Genomic DNA, 23,689 nt, shown 5'->3' with positions numbered 1-23,689 from the left:
CACATAAAGCAGGGCTTTATGTACACTCTGCACACAGGTGACCCCCAAATTCCTATCTTCATCCCTATCCGACTGCCTACGCAGTATCTCCACATGGATATCTAGTAGGCTTCTCAAACTTAATGTGTCCAAAACCTAACTCTTGGAAGTCCTCATTGCTGTTATCATTATCTCTCTCTCTGTCTGTCCGTCTCTTTCTCACACACACACAGTTCTTCCACAATCTTTCTTATCTCAGAAAACAGCAACTCGATCTCAATTCCCTGAAAACATTTCGGCTCAAAAATCATAGAGCCCTTCTCTAACCATACCACACAAAATAGAAACACCCTGGCCATGTCCTGTGTCTCTTGATCTGCGTTACTTATCTGACACGTGCTTATTACCACCTGCATATATCTGCTTGTTGGATATGGTCTGTCTCTGCCCCCAGAATGTTGTTTGAGGTAGTCAGGGACTCTTGGCCCATTTTGTAAACTGCTATATGCCTACACAGCATATGTAAGTTCTCAAATATTTGTTGAATAAATCAATTTAGAAGAAGGACGGCAAATAAGGGTAACTGTGAGGTATATTTTTGTCTATCCAAGCAGAAGTCCAAAAAAATTTTCAAGTTTGTTAACACTGTTGCAGTGGGGTGGGGAAATTGGCTCTCATACGTTGCTCTTTGTGCTTAGGCAGCTCACTTCCTCTCTCTGAGCCTACCCGGAAAGAATGCACAGCACCTACCTTCTAAGATAGTTTTAAGACTGAAGTAAGACATTGGGGCATCTGGGTGGCTCAGTTGGTTCAGTGACTGCCTTCGGCTCAGGTCATGATCCTGGAGTCCCAGGATCGAGTCCCGCATCGGGCTCCCTGCTCAGCGGGGAGTCTGCTTCTCCCTCTGACCCTCCTCCCTCTCATGCTCTCTCTCTATCATTCTCTCTCTCTCAATAAATAAATAAAAATCTTAAAAAAAAAAAAGACTGAAGTAAGACAATGCTTGTAAAGGGTTTAGCATGGTGCCTGGCACAAGGATGTCCACAGTAGTTAGGATGACCTTATAATTTCAAGTTTTGTTTGATGAGCTTGGGATCAGAGAGAGGTGTGAGTTGAGGCAATGACCAATTGGAGCCACCAACTTTGATGTATCCATCTTTGTTATCAGTGCTGCAGGAGTAGGTCTTCAGTGGAGAGGATTGGGGTCCAGCAGGGGGCACCATTGGGAGAAGTGCTGCTCCAACTAAGCTTCCTGATCTAACCCTCTTCTCCCAGAATTGTCTTCTCCTGGAATATCCTCCTCTCCATGGCTCCTTAGCCTCCATGAATGGTCCCCATGACTCATCACCATGGCAACAGCTAATGGCACTAGAGATCGGTGAAACCTAGGTCTCTCAAGAGATAAAAAGATGCTCTGAATTGCGAACAGGTCTGTGCAGTGGTTAAGTGATGAAGCAAAGTGGTGTTGGTTAAATCACATCCCATCTCTTGGCCTCAGTTTCCTATCGTTAAAATGGGTTTAATAATAATGTAGTCATCCCTTAGGATAGTTCTGAGAATTAAATAACATCATCTATGTTGGGCAATTGACAATGACTGGCATGCAATGGCACTCAGTTAATACCAACTTTTTAAGACCTGTTCAATAATTATTTGCAGCCTTCTTTGTCTCAAATCCTGTGCTAGTTTTCGTAGTACAGAGATGGATCCATTGCTATTCTCTGTCTTTGAAGAGTTTCTAGGTTCTTGATGGAATGACACACAGAGAAATACCAGGGCTCTCACCAAGATATGGACCAAGCACTAATGGCCACCAAAAGGGGCATGACTCTCACCAGTGCTCCCCAGAGGACACTTGGAAGTTTATGGAGAATTTTTGGTTATCACAGCTGAAGGAGGGTGAGATGCTCTACAATATCTAGTGGGTGAAGGCCAGGGATGCTGTTCAACATCCTACAATGCACAGAACAGCCCCTACCACAAAGAATGAGCCATCCCCAAATGTCAATAGTACCAATGATGACAAACCTTGTTGTATTTATTCAACAAACAGTTATTGAGCATCTACTGTGAGCCAGGCACTTTTTTAGATGCCTCTAGGGATACAATGTTAAACTGATTAAACATAACCCCTGATTTCAGTGCTTGTACTTGAGAGAGAAAGACGTGGATATTAAACAAATAATCAACCTAGTGAATATATATGACAAACTGTGATAAATGCTATGAAGAAAAAGAAAGAAGTTGCTATGATAAGAGTTGCTTATAATAGGGGTGGCAACTTAGTATGGGGAAATCAGGAAAGGCTTTCCTGAGGACACGGCATTTAAGGTCAGACCTAAGGATGTGTAAGAGTAGGGGGAGGGTGTCCCAGGTAGAAGCAACAACCTATGCAAAGTTCCTGAGGTCCGAGCATGCTTGATTTATTACAGAACAGCCAAGGGACTAGTGGGGCTGGAGAGCAGGGGAGGGCTGGGGGATGGAACTGGAGATGAAGCAGTGATCCAATCACACTAGAGTTTGTACTGTATCTCAAGAGTGTACAAACCGACTGGTGATTTTTCAGGTTTTCCCTTTAGAAAGATACCTCTGGCCTCTGGACAGAGATAGCCTGGGGTGGGGGTGAGGGGGAGGAAGAGGAAAACACCCTTGAGTAAGGAGCTGGCAAGGGCAAGGGGGTCAAAGTCAACATTGGAGGAGAACAGAACAATAGAGGTGAAGGCAGTAAATTGCATCTCTTAAGCTGGCCTTTGCCTCCAGCAATTAGCACTGAAACACTCCAATTAGTGCAAGGAGGGAAGGGTCCCCTAAAGTCTGAAGATCTCCCCAACAACAGCCCTTCTCTGTGCTCCAGGCCTTTTAATCACCTCTCTGGGCTCTGGCTCTGTCTTGGGGGATACCAAAGAATGTGGCACAAAGGGGACCATTAGCAAGGAATGGCAAACAGTTAAGAATGGAGCAGGTAGGGGGAACTTCAGAAAGTGGGAGCTGAATACTAGAGGGGAGGTGGGACAGGGCCCCTGGGTGTGGGGACCGGTCCTGGTCAGCACTAGTGAGCAGAGGGGTGGGGGCTGTCTCCAACTCTGTGATGTCAAGGATCATCACCTAAGACCCTGTTGTGTTTACATTGACTTTCTGGCATATATTCCTATTCCTATTTTCTGTCACCAGATAAGTTAATGATGGCTTCTATTTTTTGGTCCTTTTCAGGAAAAACAAATGCAAGGTTATTGGGGGTGGGGCAAGGCAGGGAGAGTCTAGCAGGGCAGGGACTAGGGTCAGGCAAATGAGGCATTCACCTTGACCACCAAATTTAGGGGGCCACCAAAAAATTCAGTTATCTAGATAGATCATATTTAATGCAGCATTTTTTATTTTTATTTTTTTAAGATTTTATTTATTTATTTGAGAGAGAAAGAATGAGAGACAGAGAGCACGAGAGGGAAGAGAGTCAGAGGGAGAAGCAGACTCCCCACCGAGCAGGGAGCCCGACTCCAGGATCATGACCTGAGCCGAAGGCAGTCGCCCAACCAACTGAGCCACCCAGGTGCCCATTAATGCAGCATTTTAAAAGTCAAAATTAATGCAAAAAATTTATGATGAACAGCACATCAACATTTTAAATAAAGATGGGATGCAACGCTGTGCTTTCATAGCCCTGCCTCAAACATCTGTCCTGACCCAGCCCTTGGAGTTTAGAATACGTCACTTACAGAAACAACATACATTCACTAAGTTCAATTTCTCTGGTTGTTTTAAAATTTTCAAAACAACTAATACTAAATAAAGCAAAGGACTAAACACATGGTTTATTTAAATTTCAGGATGCGTTGACATTGATCAATCAAACTAGAGTAAGTTGATTTTCTGATGACCACAGGGAGCCACACTGACACTTCTCGGATATAATCCAGAAGCCATTTTTGCCATCAGCTCTTCCAAATTCACAGTCTCTTACCCATTTCCCAGGTCAACCAGTATACTCCAAGATGTTTCTGGATCTGTGACCAGACAAATTCTGGCTACACCCCAAGACTTGTGCTGGTCACTTATGCATAACTTGTATATGACAACTCTAAGAGGGGCGGCTCTTACCATCCGGGACTCTTTCTCATTTTGTAAGGGAGGCAAAGGATGTTGCCAAATATTGCTAATCAACTATCTCGAATCTTCTCAATATAACCCAGGAACCTGGCTTCAAAAGGGGTCAGAGTTTCTTTTTTCTTATAGAAAATTTATTTAATTTTTTGTGGAATTCAATTTAATTAATTAATTTTTTTATTACTATGTTCATTTAGCCAGCATATAGCACATCATTAGTTTTTGATGTAGTGTTCAACAATTCATTAGTTGCATATAACACCCAGTGCTCATCACCACACGTGTCCTGCTTAATACCCATCACCCGGGTACCCCAACCCCCCACCCCCTCCCTTCTGTAACCCTCAGTTTGGTTCCAAGTTTTTTTAGAGCAAACAATTTGGTGTTTGAACATGACAATATTTTCTATATTAATACATCTATTAATGAAAACCAAAACCAGAAATGCTACAGCCAGTTTTGTCAAGCTTATAACGTGGCTCTCCCATCCTTTCACACTAGGTGTTTCTTCCTAACCTCCCCACTCCCCCCAGAACAGCATATCTCCAGTTCTGCCTCATTTCATTAGTGCTTGCCAAAATTGGTCCCTCCTTTCCAATCTAGGTCTTCATCCCTTCTTGGAACACACTGGCTTCCTCTCCTTGTAACCCCTGAGAAAGGTATGCTTCTGATCCCCAGTTCCAACTTAGAGAATTCTAGTTTTTCCACCTCAGGGGAAGAACTTTAACCAATGGATTTAATCTCTTTATATCTCTGTTTCCTCATCTTCAAAATGGAGCTGATAATATGATCTTCCTTGTGAAGTAAAGGAACTGATGTGTATTAGATCATTTAAGACTGTACCTATCAGTAGTCATCAGGGAAAATCAAATCAAAACCACAATAAGATACCACTAGAATGGTTATGATCAAAAAGTTAGATATGTTAGTGTTGGCAAGAATGTAGAGAAACTGGGACCCTCACACACTGCTGGTGGGAATGTAAGATGATGCAGCCACTTTGGAAAACAGTCTAGCAGTTCCTCAAATGATTTAGCATAGAGTTACCATACGATCCCTCAATTCCACTCCTAGGTATATACCCCCCCACAATGAAAATGTAGAAAATGTATATCCACGCAGAAACTTGAACATGAATGTTTATTGCAGCATTACTCATTATAGCCAAAGTCAGAAACAGACCAAATATCTATCAACAGATGAATGGATAAACAAAGTGCAATCTATCCAAACAATGGGATATCATTCAGCCATAAAAAGGAATGAAACACTGATTCATGCTACCATGTGAGTAAACCTTGAAAACATGCTAAGTGAAAGAAGCCAAACACAAAAAGATCAATATTGTATGACCCTTTATAAAAAAATGTCCAGAACAGGCAAATCTATAAAGACAGTGGATTGGTAGCTGCTTAAGCCTGGAGGGGGGGGGAGGAAAGAGGGATGACAGCTAAATGGTACAAGGTTTTATTTGGAGGTGATGAAAATGTTCTAAATTGACTGTGGTGATGATTACACATATCTTTAAGTGGGTGAATTATATGGTATGTGAAGTACATCTCCATAGAGCTGTTTTTTAAAAGACCACACCTAGCTGATGATAAATGGCCCCCCAAATGGGGGAAAAAATGGAAGCTGTTATCAGCATAACTATTAATAAGGAAAGAAGGAAGATTGGAAGGAAGGAAGGAAGGAAGGAAGGAAGGAAGGAAGGAAGGGAGAAAGAAAAAAAGAAAGAAAGTTACTTTTGTTTCCAACTCAAATATCTGGCTCTATCTTTGAGCTAAAGATTCTGTAGAGCAGGGGTTTCCAAACTGTCATCATCAGACCAGCAGCCTCAGCACCCGAGAGCTTGTTAGAAATACAGGACTGGAGGAGATTATGCTAAGTGAAATAAGTCAAGCAGAGAAAGTCAATTATCATATGGTTTCACTTATTTGTGGAACATAGGAACAGCACGGAGGACATTAGGAGAAGGAAGGGAAAAATGAACAGGGGGAAATCGGAGGGAGAGATGAACCATGAGAGCCTATGGACTCTGAGAAACAAACCGAGGGTTCTAGAGGGGAGGGGGGAGGGGGGATGGGTTAGCCTGGTGATGGGTATTAAGGAGGGCACGTACTGCATGGAGCACTGGGTGTTATAGGAAAACAGTGGATCGTGGATCACCACATCAAAAACTAATGATGTATTGTATGATGACTAACATAACATAATAAAATTTAAAAAAAAATACAGATTCTAGAGCCCTTTCACAGATGTGTCGAATCAGACACTTTGGAGGGGGGCCCAGCAGTCTGTGTCCTAACCAACCCTCCAGGTGCCTGTGATGTGTCCCCACCTTGGAGACCCATTACCCCAGAGGACTCACTGGGCTGACCCCATACTGCATCCCTGCACCTTGCTGGCTTTGCAACCCAGAGCAAGTCCCAAACCTCACTTTACCCATTTCCTCATTTAAAAACGAAGCACAACCCCAAGGGGCTGCCTGAATCTGCCTGAGCACCTCCCTTGAAGCAGGACCCAGCCTGTGGAGGCTTCCCCTTAATATACCTGACTCCACAACACATGAAAGAAAAATGGATATTTATTGAGGATTTCAAGGGAGTCAGGGAAGGGGAATTTACATCAAGCGCTTAATGGCAACTTCATAAACCTTATAAAATGCTCATTTACATGCCTGTTCTTTCCTCAAACTTCTTCGCCAGTCACTGAGCCCAACACCTCCTTTATGTCCTGGTCAACTTCCAGCAACTGGTTTTTCCTCCTGTCCCAGTCCTTTCCCTCAGCCCAGTCCTCACTTCCTTAGTCCTCTCCCACATCTTTGCACCACATGTCCACACATCTTTTCTCCCAAAAAGAAATTCAGATTGCCTCTCTTTCTTTCTGTAATTTGTATCCTCAGTCATTTGGCTCAGCCAACAAAGGCAACACTTGGGGGAGACACCTTTCCACCAAAAATGTGAAGAACGAAAAATGAACAATCATTTTCTTCATCAAAAGTGCTTCCTTTTCCTCAACATGGTATTCAGAATGAGAGCAATGATGTGTCTGGAGCCGAGGACAATGCTCGGCACGCAGTAGGTGCCCAATCGCAGTTTATGTATTTTGGGCAAAGCAAGTGTCCCTCATTCACATATTTGCAATAAACCATGCACATAAGCTTCCCAACACACCGATGTGGGCATGACCCCCCCACCCACCACCCCCAGCCACCCTGAGGCACAGGAACCAGGAGGAAGCTGACATACATGACCAATACTGGGGAGGTTGTGACCCCAGTGAATCCAGGAGGAATGAGGTCACTGAGACCGGGGGAAAGGAGAGAAAACACACCTAGAATATAGAGTACTTGCCAAGAAGGCAGGTGGGGGAATTCACATGGAAGAATCACCACCAGGTGCACCCAAGGTGGCTCAGTCGGTTGAGCGTCTGCCTTCGGCTCAGGTCATGATCCCAGGGTCCTGGGATCGAGCCCTGCATTGGGCTCCCTGCTCAGAGGGAAGTCTGCTTCTCCCTCTCCCTCTGCTGCTCCCCCTGCTTGTGCATTTTCTCTCTCAAACAAATAAGATCTTACAAAAAAAGAATCATCACCAGTGAAGCATAATCATTCCCATTTTATAGATGGAAGCCTGAGGTGACTCTACCCAACACATTCCCTGCCACAAAAGAAACCACTTCAGGAGCTCTGGGGATAGAGTTTGCTGAGGAAGGTCTTCTTCATGGCAGTCTTCAGCTCCTTGTTCCTGAGACTGAAGATGATGGGGCTGAGGAAAGGTGTGAGGATTGTGTAGGTGATGCCCATCAGGGTGTCTCCTTCCAGAGACTGGGGAGCCTTGGGCTTGAGGTAGATGACAGAAGCGAAGCCATAGTGCATGACCACCACAGTGAGGTGGGAGGCACAGGTGGAGAAGGCTTTGTGCCGACCCTCAGCTGAGGGGATCTTCAAGATGGCAGCCACAATGAAGGCATAAGAAAGGAGGATGAGGAGAAAGCAGCCCAGCAGGGTGATGATGCACACTAGACCCACGCCCAGGGCCACCACTGGTATGTGAGTTCCACAGGCCAGCTTCACAAGAGGTGACATGTGGCAGAAGAAATGGTGGACCTCACGGGGTCCACAGAAATTGAGGTGGAAAATGGCTGTGGTCACCACCAGCCCCATGACCGAGGCACCAGCCCAGGACAAGGCCACCAGGCAGGCATAGCCACGGGGGCTCATGAGTACGTTGTAGCGCAAGGGGTGGCAGATGGCCACATAGCGGTCATAGCCCATGATGGTGAGCAGGAAGGAGTGGGTGAAGCCGAATGTGAAGGAGAAGAACATCTGGCTGGCACAGGCTGCAAAGGCGATGGTGCGGCTGGTGGAGAGCAGGTCGGCCAGCAGGCGCGGGGTGATGGCCAAGGTGTAGAGGATCTCGGAGATGGACAGGGCACACAGGAAGAGGTACATGGGTGTGTGCAGGCCACGATCGCTCCAGACAGTGGCCATGATGAACAGGTTCCCCAGCAGCATAAAAACGTACATGAGCAGGAACAGCAGGAAGAAAACGGGCAGGAGATGTGGTGGGAAGGTGGAGAAGCCCACAAGGATGAATTCAGACACGGAGCTGTGGTTTAGGTCCAGCGTGGTGGCCATCCCTGGGTGGGGAGAGAGGGAAGGCAGCCCGGTGGGCAGGAGCTCCGGGTCTGTGCTAAGCCCGGCCCGGAAGGACTTCCCAGAGGGAGAGGGGGCCCTCTCCCTGCAGACCATGGCCAGTCCCTCCACCACCTGCTGCTCATGATGACTGTCAGTGCTCCTCGGAGCTGCTTGGGGTTCACGGAAGATTGTGAGCCTCAAGTGCATAGTACAGGGCCTGGCGCATATAAGAACTCAGGAAATGATGATAATAGTAATAATAATAATAATAATAATAACTACTATTTTAAAATCTCAGTGGAAAGAGCTCAGGGTCTCTATTTAGCCACACCTGGGTTGAGTCCCTCTTCAGAGCTTGTCAGTGCCTCCAGCCATGTTTCTAAGTAGGAATGGAAAATTAAAGGAAAAAGCAACAATTCAGTCTTCTTTTTAAGAAAAGTTATTATGCAAGGGTCTTCAATAAAAATTTTCAAATTGGAACAATCTGGTGCTGGTTGGAATTCCATCTTTGAAAGGTTAATGCAGATCTTGCCATTAGTATCCCCAGTTTGCTGCATCAACTCGGGTCTGTTTGCAAGGCTTAGCAAGTACTACGTGGTGGCTTTTTTTCTTTAATGATAAAACTCTACCATGTTGTCCACATGAGTTAAATAAATTTGAGAAGTTGTTTTAAAACAGTGCTTCCAACAACTACACCAACAGCAACAACATTGGGTTGGTTCCTTAATCTTTTTGAGCTTAGTTTCCTCATCCCTAAAAGGAAGTTGATCATAATAATACCTAGCTGACAAAGTTGTTATAAGGATTAAATAAGATTATACATATAATGTACTTACTATAGGGTATGGAATAGATCATAAACACTGGAGAAGTTAAGAGTGAGGACAGGCATGAGTGACCAGAATCAGATTCTCTTAAAATGTAGCAACTTATGGTTGTATCTCTCTTTTAATTGGGTATTTAATACATTTACCTCTTTTGTAATTACTGGTGTTTTAAGACTTAATTCTGTCACATTATTTAATACTTGAGCTGTTATATATATATATTAATGTACATAGCTAATATATACTTACATATGTCTATTTAATCTGTACAAATACACACAGACACACATACATTCCTATTTACTACACCAAAAGCAAACAAACAATAAGATAAAAAACCCAAACACTAAGAGCATGTAATTATCACCATAAAAGACCCTGTGTGAGGCCATAAAGGAAGTGCAGGTACATTCCCAAGTACCAATATTACAAAGACCCAGGTATCTGACTATTTGGCAATGAAACTAGAACTTAATAAGAAGAGGATAACTCAAAATTCCCAAATACTTAGAATGTAAATATTAGGTTGAACCATTTGACATTACCACAGTTACATAATACTCATTATTCTTCAGGTTGAAAGGAAAATTAAGATGGTTTCACTTATTTGTGGAACATAAGGAATAACATGGAGGACATTAGGAGAGGAAAGGGAAAAATGAAGGGGGGAATCAGAGGGGAGACGAACCATGAGTGACTACGGACTCTGAGAAACAAACTGAGGTGTTAGAGGGGAGGGGGGTGGGGGGATGGGTTAGCCTGGTGATGGGTATTAAGGAGGGCACGTATTGCATGGAGCACTGGGTGTTATATGCAAACAATGAATCATAGAACACTACATCAAAAACTAGTGATGTACTGTATGGTGATTAATATAACATAATAAAATAAAATTTAAAAAAAAGAAAGACTAAGAAGTGCATGATAATGAAAAGTTGAAATAACTAAATTAAATGGATTGTGTTTTGGGATAGAAAAAGGATATGAGTGGAGAGCCAGAAAAATTATAGTAAGATCTGTTGTTTGCTATATAGTGTTATATACCAATGATCATTTCCTGGGTCTGATCATTGTCCTGGGGTTCTGTAAGATCCTGTCATTAGAAGGGGTTGGTGAGGGGAGGATAAGAATTTTTTTGTATTATTTTTGCAACTTTTTCATAAGTTTAAAATCGTTAATAATAAAACATTACAAAATAAGATATCACTCAAAGTTGTACAAAACCTGTTAACAATCTAGGAATTACTTTAAACAAGAACGCACAAGAGCTTCATGGAGAACAATTAAACCTCTATTAGATAGAAAACATGACAGATCATATAAATAAATGGATGAAAAGAAAAGACAATATAATAAAGATGCTCATTCTCTCCCACATTTAATCTATACATGCAATGTAATCTTGGCAGAAATATCTAGTAGGATTGCTTGAGAAAGATGATAAACTTATTCCAAAGAGTTTATGAAAAGCAATGACCCATGAATCACTGAGGAAGTTTTGAAAGGCAGAGTGAAAGGAGGTGGGGGAGTGGGGAAAATTGCCTTCTGAGGTACGGAGACATTCTACAGAGTCTTGGAAACAAAGCAGTGTAGGATTAGTGCAAGGACAGACAGATGACCAGTGGTTCCGAATGCAGACCTCCGAAACAGAGCCAGCCATTTGTATATGGTTAAAGTCACACCACAGATCTTTTGGAAAGACATGAATTGTTTAGGGGATGCTGTTGAGGAAAGTATCTCTCTGTACAAACAAAAACCAAAACTAGACTCTCAATATCCCAATGAAAAGAGAATCAAGATAGATTAGTAACATAATTGTGATAGATAAAAACCTAGCTAATGAGAGCCAATGTAACAGGATCTTTGTGCTCTAAGAACAAGAAAGAAGATCCTTAAACAGAAAAAAAAGCACAAACCTTAAACAAAAAAGATTCATGCTTTTACATCAGATTTATGAATCATATTAACAAATAGCATCACAGATAAAGTTAACAGATGACAGAGAACAGGATGCTATTTGCAATATAAGTAAGTTCTAGAGCTCTGCTGTAGAGCCTAGAGCCTATACTTAACAATATGATAGTGTGCAATTAAAAACTTCTTAAGAATAGGGGTGCCTGGGTGGCTCAGTCAGTTGAGAGGCTGCCTTTGGCTCCGGTCATGATCCCAGGGTCCTGGGCTCGAGTCCCACATCGGGCTCCTTACTCGGCAGGGAGCCTGCTTCTCCCTCTGCCTGCCACTCCCACTGCTTGTGTTCTCTCTCTCTCTGACAAATAAATAAATAAAATCTTAAAAAAAAACCAAAACTTCTTAAGAATATAGACAACCCTGGGTGTTATACGAAAACAATGAATCATGGATCACTATGTCAAAAAACTAATGATGTATTGTATGGTGACTAACATAACATAATAAAATTAAATTAAATCAAAAAAAGAATATAGACAACAATATTGTATTATAATCCTCAAACTTGCTAAGAGATTAGATCTTCATTATTCCTAACACAAAAAAGAAATAATTATTTTGTGACCTGATTAGAAGTGCTAACTATCACTGCAAGGGCAATCATATTACAATATATAAACATACCAACTCAGCATGTTGTACACCTTAAATTGATACAATGTTATCTGTCACTATATTTCACTTTTTTTATTATGTTAAGTTAACCACCATACAGTACATCATTGGGTTTTGATGTAGTGTTCAATGATTCATTATTTGCATATATTTCAATAAAAAAGAACTTGTTAAGATGATAAATTTTGTTAATGTTATTAACACACAAACACACAGAGGAAGGGGGCACAAGGAATCTTTTGGAGTCGATGGATGTGTTTATTACCCTGATTGTGGCAATGGTATCACAATTATAGGCACATATGTCCAAACTCATCAAAATGTATACATTAAATATATGCAGATTTTTGTATGTTATGTATACTTCAGTCAAACAAACAAAAAAATCCACTGACAAGAAACCAATATCTAGAATCTACAATGAGAAGAAAGAGAAATGAGAAAACCAAGGAGAAAAAAGGATCATGATAGAAAGCGAGCAACAGGGCGGGGCACAGGAGATTTACAGCTGAGGAAATGCAATAGGCAAGCAGCAAACACATGAGCAGTTGATTAGCAATTAGAGGAATTCAATTTAAAACAGCAACACTCTGTGAACAGTGAGTACAGGCATCCCCTTCCAACTGCTAGAGCAGCAAGACTTAGAAAGCTGGATCTGCTATGTGTTGGCCCAGATGTGAGATAAGTGGACTGCAGTCACTCTCGAGGGTACTTGGTGGTTCATGGTCAGATTAAGGGGACACTTACCTGAAGTCCCACAAACACTGCTCCAAGGTCTCCATCTGAAACTCGCACACAGCTCAGTGAAGGGACATGGTCAAGGCCATTCATTGCAGCATTGTCTGTGATGGCAGAGAGTCAGGGGCAGTCTAAGAGACCCCCATCACCTGAGGGCGTGGAAAAGTAACATGTGGTGTGTGTGAACCATGAAGTTCTAAACAACACATAGGAAAAAAACAAACCTGACGTCCACATAGCAACATGGATGGCTCTTAAACTGTAGCTCTGGGTGATAAATTAGAAAAGAAGTATATATATTTGGGGCACCTGGGTGGCTCAGTCGTTAAGCGTCTGCCTTTGGCTCAGGTCATGGTCCCAGGGTCCTGGGATCAAGCCCCACATCGGGCTCCCTGCTCGGCGGGAAGCCTGCTTCTCCCTCTCCCACTCCCCCTGCTTGTGTTCCCTCTCTCTCTCAGTCTCTCTCTGTCAAATAAATAAATAAAATCTTTAAAAAAAAGAAGTATATATATTCATATTTATACCTGTATCACTGATAATATATATCTCAATGATACACGCATATATATCATGATACACATATCTATCATATACATATATTACATACATTTAATAACAAGCTTTCAGGTACTTACCCAGTACTTACCCAGGGCAGGCCTCACCCCAATATTACAACACTGCTTCCATCCTCCTGACTCCCTCCCCCAGAAGATTGTCATTAAGTTTTATCTCAGATCCATGGTGAGCCAAAGCTTGGAGGACCCAGAATCCCATGTGGAAAATGGACAATTCGGCTGAGTGTCAGAATGGGGTCCCTCATACAGGAAAGCAGCATTTGTGGGCTACAGAGGCCTGGGGAAGCCCAGCAATTCCAGGAGTACCAGTCTCAACTCCCTCTCTGCCTCATGCCTTGGCCACCTTTCTGACTCTGACTCCCAGCCTCTCTGGCCATGGCTAGCCCTGGCTTTGGCCTCATTCCCTGTCTCCTGGTGAACTGTGCCTGCCCACCTCCCCTTTCGACTCCACCCCTCTGCTGGCTGCGAGTCCAGCCTCTGAGACGCATGCACCTTGTGGAGTCATGCCAACCCACGGTTCAAATCCTGTGGCCTCACCATGTGTTGGGATAACCAGAGAACTGCCCTCATGGGTTCCCTGTGGGGATTTGATGCCAAGTGATTAGTACAGAGAAAGTTCTCAAGGAATGCTAGTTGGCATTGTGGTCATTTTTTATCGTCATTATTGGGCTGGTTGTCAGTCACCTTTCTCTTCCAGGTGATGCATATTGGTGCCAAACCCTGTTCTGGGGTACTCTTTATCTACACTGTGAATGCCCCCTACCTCAGGGGTATGTGCTCTAAAATGTATAAATGGTACCAAAAAAGGGGGTCTCTCTTGGCTCTGTGTCTCTGTCTGGCACTTGTTCTGTGTCACCCTTCCCAGAACAGCACCTGTGCAATACTCTCCATGGGAGGGGGGGGTGTCTCCAAGTGACCTGTAGAGGTGTGACTTAAGGGAGGAGAAAGGCCAAGGCCTCATCCTAGCTATGGGCTCTCAGCCAAAACCCCCAGCCAGGGCACACTCAGGCTAGCTCCCACATCCTGCCCCTGTGCCCTTCTTTCCTCCTTGAAGGGACACTATTCAACCCACTCAGCTCTCTCTGCTTATGCACCTGTGTCAGAGACTCAAGATTGGGCTCCCAGGAGCGTAAGCAGACAGAGCTGAGCGCCAACAAACAGGTACACGTGGGTTCTGAAATACGTACTGTCAGTGAAACCCAGGAGAGACTCGGCCGGGAACAGAGACACTGTTGCTCATTCTGCACCCCTCTACTGAGTGTGAACCAGGTGCCTGGAGCTTGTATGGGATGGAGATAAGCCAGAGACACACAAATGAGGGTACCATGGTGGGTTGAATAGCATCCCCCTCCAATTCATGTCCACTGGAATGTCAGAACGTGACCTTATTTGGAAATAGGGTCTTTGCAGATGTAATCAAGGTAAGGATCAAGGTGAGATCTTTCCGGATACAGGTAGGCCCTAAATCCAATGACTGGTGTCCTCACAGGAATAGGAAGGGACACACCGGGGGAAGCAGGCTATATGAAGACAGAGGCAGAGGCCAAGGAATGCCTGGGGCTGCCAGAAGCTGGACGAGGCCAGGAAAGATTCTCCCCTAGAGCCTTTGGAGGGAGCATGACCCAACCAATACCTTGGGTTTAGACTCTAGCCTCCACAACTGTGAGAGAATAAATTTCTGTTGTTTAAAGCCACCTGGTTGTGGGACTTTGTCACAGCAACCACAGGAAATGAATATGGACAAACACAAGTGCACAAACACAAACGGTGCATGCAGAAGCACACACAGCGCCGCATAAATGAACAAACACATGTACATGGTGACAAACTCAGTGTCACCCTCTGGCTCAAGACCACTCTCCCCACGCCTGGTACAGAGAACATTTCCTGCCGGGGAATGGACCCTGGCATCCCTGACTGCTGTGGGTCCAGGCTTTGGGGGAAGGAGGCAGCGTGGGCAGTAGATGGACTCAGTGTGGGATCAGGCTGCTGGGACGGTAACCCCTCCTCCACCCCACCTCCCTCTGCTTTGGCTTTCCATGGTCCCCATGCTTTCTCCCTTCCAGCTCCCCTCGCTCTTGCCACCTGTTCCTGGAAAACATTGCTGGAAAGAGAGTTCCTCTTGCCTTGCTTGCAGACTGTCCTCCTGGGATGCCCCGTTTGCAGCCGGGCCTGGGGCTACGCCTCCTGCTACGTGAGGGGCCAGCGATGGGCCAGGGCCACTGGTAAGCCAGGCAGGAGCTTTATCTCCCTGGTGCCCTCCCTTGTGGTGGATTCCCAGAGGTCTCTCCCCAGAGTCTGGGATGCAGGATGCCAGCTCTTTGAAGTCCAAGGGGGGTGGCTGGGGCTCTGGGAATGTCCCTTCTTCTTTGGATCTTTCTCTCTCTTTCCTTCCTCCCTCTCTTCTTGTCTTTCATGCTCTCTCCCTCCTTCCTCCATCCATCACATCTTTACTGAGCCCTAGCTAAGGAACTTGGTCTGAATCTTGGAACCCAAAAAGAACACTGCTGTAACCCTAAAAGAGCCCTCTGTCTAGGGAGAAGCAGAGCTGGATGCAGATGTATTACATTACATAAAATGCAACAGTATAACAATGTGTTATAATCTATAATATATTGTAATTGCACAAGAACATTATTTACTCTCTACATTGAGTTTTTCACTCAATTAACAAATATTTAATAAACTCCTACTATGTGCCAAGCAAGCTTTTCCTTTTTGATACTATTTCAAAGTTTTTTCTTTGTTTTTAAAATTAGTGCCAAAAGGGAAAAGCATTATAATCTGTCAATGAAATTACACACCTTATAACCCATTAGCTTAGTAGTTGGAGCTACTTAGTCTTTAGCTGCAAGACTATTGTTATAGTACCAAGGAAAAAATGTTATATGTGCAATAAGATTGTGTATTTAAAAAAAATAGAAACAAGCAGTAAAAAGATGAATTCAAAACATACTGTAACATTATTACATATGTTATATAATATATACTCGTATGTATATAACACACAGATATGTATACACATCCATCCTGGTAGTTCTCTGGAGAACTCTGACTAATCCACAAATCCAAAAGAAAAAGAAGCCTTGTAAAAATATCACCTTTCCATCTAAAGAGATGAGTTCCGGATCTCTGGATCCCTGGTGGTTTTTCCTTTGTGGAAGTATTTCCACCAGGTCAGGCCCCGGCAACTCAGCGTTCTCTCTGATGATGTGCATGTTCATGTATACTTATTATAATGCAGAGGCCTCATCACACAGGAGTTTTAGCATCTCTTCAGAGCTCACACAGTCCACACCGAGCACCGAGAATGTTGCTGGTATCCTCCAGTTCCTACTCCGCTGAGTTCATTAGGTGTAGACCATAGGCCCTGGGCTGGGTACCCTACAGCTGCACAGTCACATGTATCCTCACAACACACCCCAAGGGCCTTGCTGCCAAAGAGCAGATCCTGCAGCCGGGCTATCAGGGCTCCTTCACCTTTGCTGATGGACTTCCAAGGATATTCAACCCTTCTCATGAGCGATCTCAATGCCCTAAGTCTTCTCCATAGAGAAGAGTGGCCTAAGAATCTGGCTTGAAACTAATTTTGTCATGAAACCAAATCACACAGAATGACAGGATGCCGTTTCACGGGTCAGTTTTCTAGGGCTGCTGTAACAAAGCACATAAACCTAGTGACTTAAAGCCACACACATCTATCCTCCTCTGTGCTGGAGGCCAGAAGACAAAATCAGGGTCACCAGGTGAGAGTCAAGGTGTGAGCAGGGCCGCATCCTTCGGGGGATCCAGGGGAGAATCTGTCTCCTGCTTTCCCAGCTTCCAGAGGCAGCAGGCATTCCTTGGCACAAGGTTCCTGGCTCAGTTACTCCAATGCCTCCTTCCAGTGTCACATCCCCTACTTCTATGTCTGACCCTTCCTGCGCACTTTTAGAAGGAGACTTGCAATTATAGCAGGCCCATCTGGATGATCTGGACTAATTCTTCTGTCTCAGATCCTTAACTGCATATCATCTGCATGCAGTCCCTTTTGCTGGGTAAGGGAACATAGTCACAGGCTCTGGAAAAGGACATCTTAGGTGACATTAGTCATTAACACCAATAATTCTAAAATAATGAAATGGAACCCGAGGGTCTCATTGTCAGTGTTGATGTGACAAAGTGTCTCTGTAACTTCTCTGGAGTCTGTTTCTCTCTGGCTGTGTGAAAGGGGTGTGTGCCTGGGGCTGCACCTGCCTTCTTTCCTGAAAGGTGTCTGTTCCTTTCCTGAAAAGTGTCTATTCCTGACAACCTTCCTCTCCCGGTCAGGACCACACTTCTCTCTGCAGGCACCTGAGAGGGATGCATTCCTGATCACCAACTGCACACACATGCAGATTGTAATGGATTCCTGCTTCACACTTCAGGGCAGTGTGGCTGGGGACAAATCATCTCTCAGATTTGCATTTTCTGCATTTCTTTTTTTTTTTTTAACATGTAGTGTTTTATTAGTTTCAGAGGTAGAGGTCGGTGATTCATCAGTCTTATATAACACGCAGTGCTCATCACCACACGTGCCCTCCTTAATGCCCATCACCCAGTTACCCCAACCCCTCACCCCCTCCCCTCCAGCAACCCTCAGTTTCTTTCCTGTGATTAAGAGTCTCTTATGGCTTGTCTCCCCGTCTGATTTTTTAAAAAATTTATTTGACAGAGAGAGAGACACAGCGAGAGAGGGAACACAAGCAGGGGGAGTGGGAGAGGAAGAAACAGGCCCCCGGTGGAGCAGGGAGCCCGATGCGGGGCTCGATCCCAGGACCCTGGGGTTATGACCTGAGCTGAAGGCAGACGCTTAGCGACTGAGCCACCCAGGTGCCCCTCCCTGTCTGATTTCATCTTGTTTTATTTTTCCCTCTCTTCCCCTATGCTCCTCTGTTTTGTTTCTTAAATTCCATGTATGAGTGAAATCATATGATAATTGTCTTTCACTCTTTTATATATATATACCCACACCTTCTTCATCCATTCATCTGTTGATGGACATCTGGGCTCTCTCCATAGTTTGGCTATTGTGGACATTGCTGCTATGAACATGGGTGCAGGTGCCCCTTCAAATCACTATGTTTGTATCTGTTGGATAAATATCTTAGTAGTGCAATTGTTGGGTCGTAAGGTAGCTCTATTTTTAACTTATTGAGGAAACTCCATACTGTTTTCCAGAGTGGCTGTACCACTTTGCATTCCCACCAACAGTGTAAGAGGGTTCCCCTTTCTCTGCATCCTCACCAACATCTGTCATTTCCTGATTTGTTAAATTTAGCCATTCTGACCAATGTGACATTCTATCTTATTGTGGTTTTGATTTGCATTTCCCTGATGCTGAGTGATGTTGAGCATTTTTTCATATGTCTGTTGGCCATTTGTATGTCTTCTTTGGAGAAATGTCTGTTCATGTTTTCTGCCCATTTTTTATGGATTCTTTGTTCTTTGGGTTTTGAGTTGGTAAATTCTTTACAGATTTTGGATACTAGCCCTTTATCTGATAAGATATTTGCAAATATCTTCTCCCATTCTGTTGTTCCCCTTTTGGTTTTGTTGACTGTTTCCTTTGCTGTGCAAAAGATTTTTATCTTGATGAAGTCCCAATAGTTCATTTTTGCCCTTGCTTCCCTTGCCTTTGGCGATGTGTCTAGCAAGAAGTTGCTGCAGCCAGGTCACAGAGGTTACTGCCTGTGTTATCTAGGATTCTGATGTATTCCTATCTCACATTTAGGTCTATCATCCATTTTGAGTCTATTTTTGTGTATGGTGTAAGAGAATGGTTCAGTTTCATTCTTCTGCATGTGGCTGTCCAATCTTCCCAGCACCATTTGTTGAAGAAACTGTCTTTTTTCCACTGGATATTCTTTTTTTTTTTTCAGTATTGAAGGCTTTTATTTTTGCCATATACATGAGGGAAAAGAAGAAAGTGCTGATGGTCCTCCTCTGACTTACAGAGCAATTTTTAATGTATTTATATTGTTTAGAAACAGCAATCTTTCAATTTTAATATTATTTCTAAGGCAAGAAATTATTGGGACAACCAATCAGAGTTATGGGTTTCTCTTTAAAGTTTACTTTCTCAGAATATGACAATTTCTATAGTCTTTGGAATTTCTCTTTTTTTTATTATGTTCAGTTAGCCACTGTATAGTACATCATTAGTTTTTGATGTAGTGTTCAATGATTCATTAGTTGCATATAACACCCAGTGCTCATCACAACACGTGCCCTCTTCAATACCCTGTTACCTCATCGCCTCGCCGCCCTCCCCTCTGAAACCCTCAGTTTGTTTCCCGGGTCCATAGTCTCTCATGGTTCGTCTCCCTCTCTGATTTCTCCTGCATTTCAAAAATGTGAATAATAATAGATGTGGGTCATATCTAAATGTGCAAAAATAATAATTTATTTTGAGATTTAGAAGAATGAATGCACAGGAAACCCTTCCCACAACATTTGGAAGCAGCAGGCACTCATATGTGATAGCCATTCTTACATTTATTTTTATAAATCATCTTCTGCCTGCAGCCTAAATATCTGGACACAGCTTTGAATAAGAATTTACACCAGTGGAAAGCCCTCTCCCTCACATATATGCTTCTCAAACCCCAGCATGGAAGTCAGACAGACCTCCACGTGACTCCTTCATTCAAGTTTTGTATGACCTCCACCAACATTTCTCATCTGCATATTAGGAGTACTCATATCCTGACCTCTCTTTGTGCCATCTTGGCATAGCACTGTGCTTACAACACATCCCCCAGATAGACTCAAGGAAACACAGGAATGAGAACTTGCTGTTTACTAAAGGTAATGTGGGGGGAAAGGAAAAAGACTTCCATAAGATGTCAGGTAACAACCCACTTTTAACATTCTGTATGTTCTTACCTAATCACTGAACTGTCTCCCCTTTGTCTGTCTCTGCCTCTCTGTCTCTTTCTTTCTCCACTTCACATTCTGACATACTTGACTAAACTCAGATCAACATAGAAACCTCCTTAGGGTCTATACCCTCCAAAGACATTGAGGAACTATTAACCGTCAACCATCTCCTTGGAGACAAATAGTTTATATTCTTTTGTGCATATGTTATAATTAAAAGATAATGCAGAGGCTCCCCAGTGCCAGTCTGTGGACTAGGTGCATCAGATTCATCTAGGGAGTGAATAAGAAGTACCAATGACTTGATGTCACCCAAGGGCATTCCCTTTCAGGATAGAGGTGACACAAAAATCTGTATTTATATGTAAACTCCTCAGGGGGGAACAAAGCCACATCAAAAGATTTCTTTTTTGGGGGGGGCACCTGGGTGGCTCAGTTATTAAGCGTCTGCTTTCGGCTCAGGTCATGATCCCAGGGTCCTGGGATGGAGCCCCGCATCGGGCTCCCTGCTTGGCGGGAAGCCTGCTTCTCCCTCTCCCATTCCCCCTGCTTGTGTTCCCTCTCTCGCTGGGTGTCTCTTTGTCAAATAAATAAATAAAATCTTTAAAAAAAAAAAGATAATTCTTATACAACACTGGACAAAGTGCCTGATAAGAAAAGCCCCAATGCTGGTGGTCTTTATTATTATGCTTATTTCTGTTTATCATTATGGTGGAGGAGGGAAGGTCCTCCCTTGCTTGTCCATTCAAGAAAAACCATTAGCATCCGTGCCCAGACATATCCATGTGATGTCTCCCACCAATCCAGTGGTAGACAACACATATTTAGACAGAGTTAATGGGACAGAGTTCACCACAAAGGGTCAAGACAAGAGATAGAGTCTATGCAAGAGGGGACAACATATTGGGGAAAAACAAATACATAGCCTGCTCCAACACTTTTGGATGCATCCAACAATACCTATTCAGTATTTTCATACACTGAATTCCTACAACAGTCCTATGGAGAGAGTCGTTATTATTGTCAGCCCTGCTATCATATTTCCTCTTGACTAAACTGGCCATCAGGAGCTAAGGGGACTGAATTTTCTCTGGAAGCTTTTCTTTATGGCATTCTTGAGCTCCTTATTCCTGAGGCTGAAAATGATCAGGCTGAGAAAGGGCGTGAAGGCTGTATAGGTGGTGGCCTTCAGAGTGTTATTGTCCATAGAATGGGGACCCTTGGACTTGAGGTAGATAACGGAGGCAAAACTGTAGTGCACAATGACCACAGTGAGGTGGAACACACATGTGGAGAAGATCTTGTGCCTGCCCTCAGCAGAGGGGATCCTCAGTATGGTGGCCACAATGAAGACATAGGAGAGGATGATGAGGAATAAACAGCCCATCAGAGCTGTGACACACACCAGGACCACACCCAAGGTGACAGAGGATGTCTCCTTCCCACAGGCCAACTTTAGGAGGGAAAGGGCATGGCAGCCAAAGTGGTGGATCTCATTAGGCCCACAGAAGGTGAGGTGAAAAACTATCAGGGCCACCATCATCCCCATGATGGAGCCACCAGCCCAGGACCAGAACACTAGACGGGCACAGGTGCGGGGGCTCATGAGCACATTGTACCACAGGGAGTGGCAGATGGCCATGTAAAGGTCATAGCCCATGACAGTGAGCAGGAAGGAGTGGGTGAAGCCGAATGTGAAGAAGAACATCTGGCTGGCACAGGCCATAAAGGTGATGGTGTGGCAGGTGGAGAGCAGGTCAGTCAAGAGGCGCGGGGCAATGGCCAAGGTGTAGAGGATCTCAGAGATGGACAAAGCACATAGGAAGAGGTACATGGGTGTGTGCAGTCTGCGCTGACTCCTGACAGTGGCCATGATGAGCAGGTTCCCCAGCAGCGTGAATAGGTACATCAGCAGGAACAGCAGGAAGAAGGCAGGCAGGAGATGCTGTGGGAAGTTGGAGAAGCCCACGATGATGAATTCATACACCACGCTATAGTTCTTACCAGCCACAGATGCTGCATCTGGTGAGACCAGAAAAGGAATGAAAGTACATGGCTTAATCCATGAAGGAGAAGCGTAGTTCAGCATCTGAAAACCTATCATGTGGTTAGTTGCATGAATAAACTAAAAAGAAAATGTCATACAATTATATCAATCTAGGCAGCAGTCCTGGATTACTAAAGTTCAATTCCTATTTATGATTTTAAAAATTGATATATAGTTGATATATAACATTGCATTATTTTAGATATACAGCATAATGATATATGCACATATATTAAAGGTTTTTGAAAAGCTTCTTCTCAACATAAAATTGACTAGGACTTTCTTAGCTGACTAAGAATATATGCTGCAAAACTAGGAAATAGTACACGAAGTGGGAAAGCAGGGGTGCATTGTTTTAGAATCAGGAAAAGCCAAGGTTACTCACTTTCTCTGCTGCTCATTAGCAGGGAACAGAAAGCCAGGAGTGGTGCTTGAGGAAAGATATAGAAAGAAGGAATATCAGGATCGAAAGGGAAGAGATGTGATCATCTACCTAGAAAGGTAAATGAATGAAGGTGGAACATATTTGAGCAAAGACAGAATGCAAATTGCGGAAGACTAGATCAACTTCCCAAACTCACAGTATTTCCCATAGAATTGCACCTATAATAATCATGTTAAAGATAGAATTTAAGGAAAACAAAAGATAACATTACCGATAGTGACACAAACTATAATGAGATAGTGTTCATGCATTTTGGCCTCAGCATTTCTTTACACTAGAAACCTATTGAGTCCCCTAGAGGGCGTTTGTTTGAGAGAGCTATAACTCTCCATTCTTACCATATTAACAATTAAAACTGAGATTCTTTGAAAATATTTAGTTATTAACACATTTAAAAGGACAATAATCAACCTTTGATACAACCTAAAGGAACAATCAACTCCTGTTAACATAAGGAACATTTTAGGAAAGTAACTGCATTTTAAAAAACTCATTTAGTAGCAATGTCCACAATAGCCAAACTGTGGAAAGAGCTGAGATGCCCTTCAACAGATGAATGGATAAAGAAGATGTGGTCCATATATACAATGGAATATTACTCAGCCATCAGAAAGGATGAATACCCAATTTTGCATCAACATGGGTGGGACTGGAGGAGATTATGCTCAGTGAAATAAGTCAAGCAGAGAAAGCCAATTATCATATGGTTTCACTTATTTGTGGAACATAAGCATGGAGGACATTAGGAGAAGGAAGGGAAAAATAAAGGGGGGAAATCGGAGGGGGAGATGAACCATGAGAGACTATGGACTCTGAGTAACAAAATGAGGGTTTTAGAGGGGAGGGGGTGGGGGG

General features: G+C 43.5%; 2 protein-coding genes across 2 annotated transcripts; both read right to left on the bottom strand.

Moving 5' to 3' along the window:
* Positions 1-7,759: 7,759 nt before the first annotated feature.
* On the bottom strand, positions 7,760-8,719 carry LOC114202208 (olfactory receptor 10H1-like). Its single transcript, XM_028095311.2, has one exon. The coding sequence runs from the start codon at positions 8,717-8,719 to the stop codon at positions 7,760-7,762; it is 960 nt and encodes a 319-aa protein (XP_027951112.2).
* Positions 8,720-21,405: 12,686 nt separating this feature from the next.
* On the bottom strand, positions 21,406-22,353 carry LOC114202209 (olfactory receptor 10H3-like). Its single transcript, XM_028095312.2, has one exon. It carries the CDS (start codon positions 22,249-22,251, stop codon positions 21,406-21,408), a length of 846 nt encoding a protein of 281 aa, XP_027951113.2. The 5' UTR covers positions 22,252-22,353.
* Positions 22,354-23,689: the final 1,336 nt, after the last annotated feature.

The sequence above is a fragment of the Eumetopias jubatus genome, unplaced genomic scaffold (assembly GCF_037043125.1).
Source record: "Eumetopias jubatus isolate StellerSeaLion01/CBP00866 unplaced genomic scaffold, mEumJub1_p1.0 scaffold_1, whole genome shotgun sequence".
In the NCBI taxonomy this organism is placed as follows: Eukaryota; Metazoa; Chordata; class Mammalia; order Carnivora; family Otariidae; genus Eumetopias; species Eumetopias jubatus.
The sequence above is the reverse complement of the archived record's forward strand: the minus strand, read 5'-3'. Positions and strand labels throughout refer to the sequence as shown.

What these genes read in the sequence shown, in the direction of transcription:
- LOC114202208 (XM_028095311.2), bottom strand. Translation starts at nt 8,719, where the DNA reads ATGGCCACCACGCTGGACCTAAACCACAGCTCCGTGTCTGAATTCATC.
- LOC114202209 (XM_028095312.2), bottom strand. Translation starts at nt 22,251, where the DNA reads ATGTACCTATTCACGCTGCTGGGGAACCTGCTCATCATGGCCACTGTC.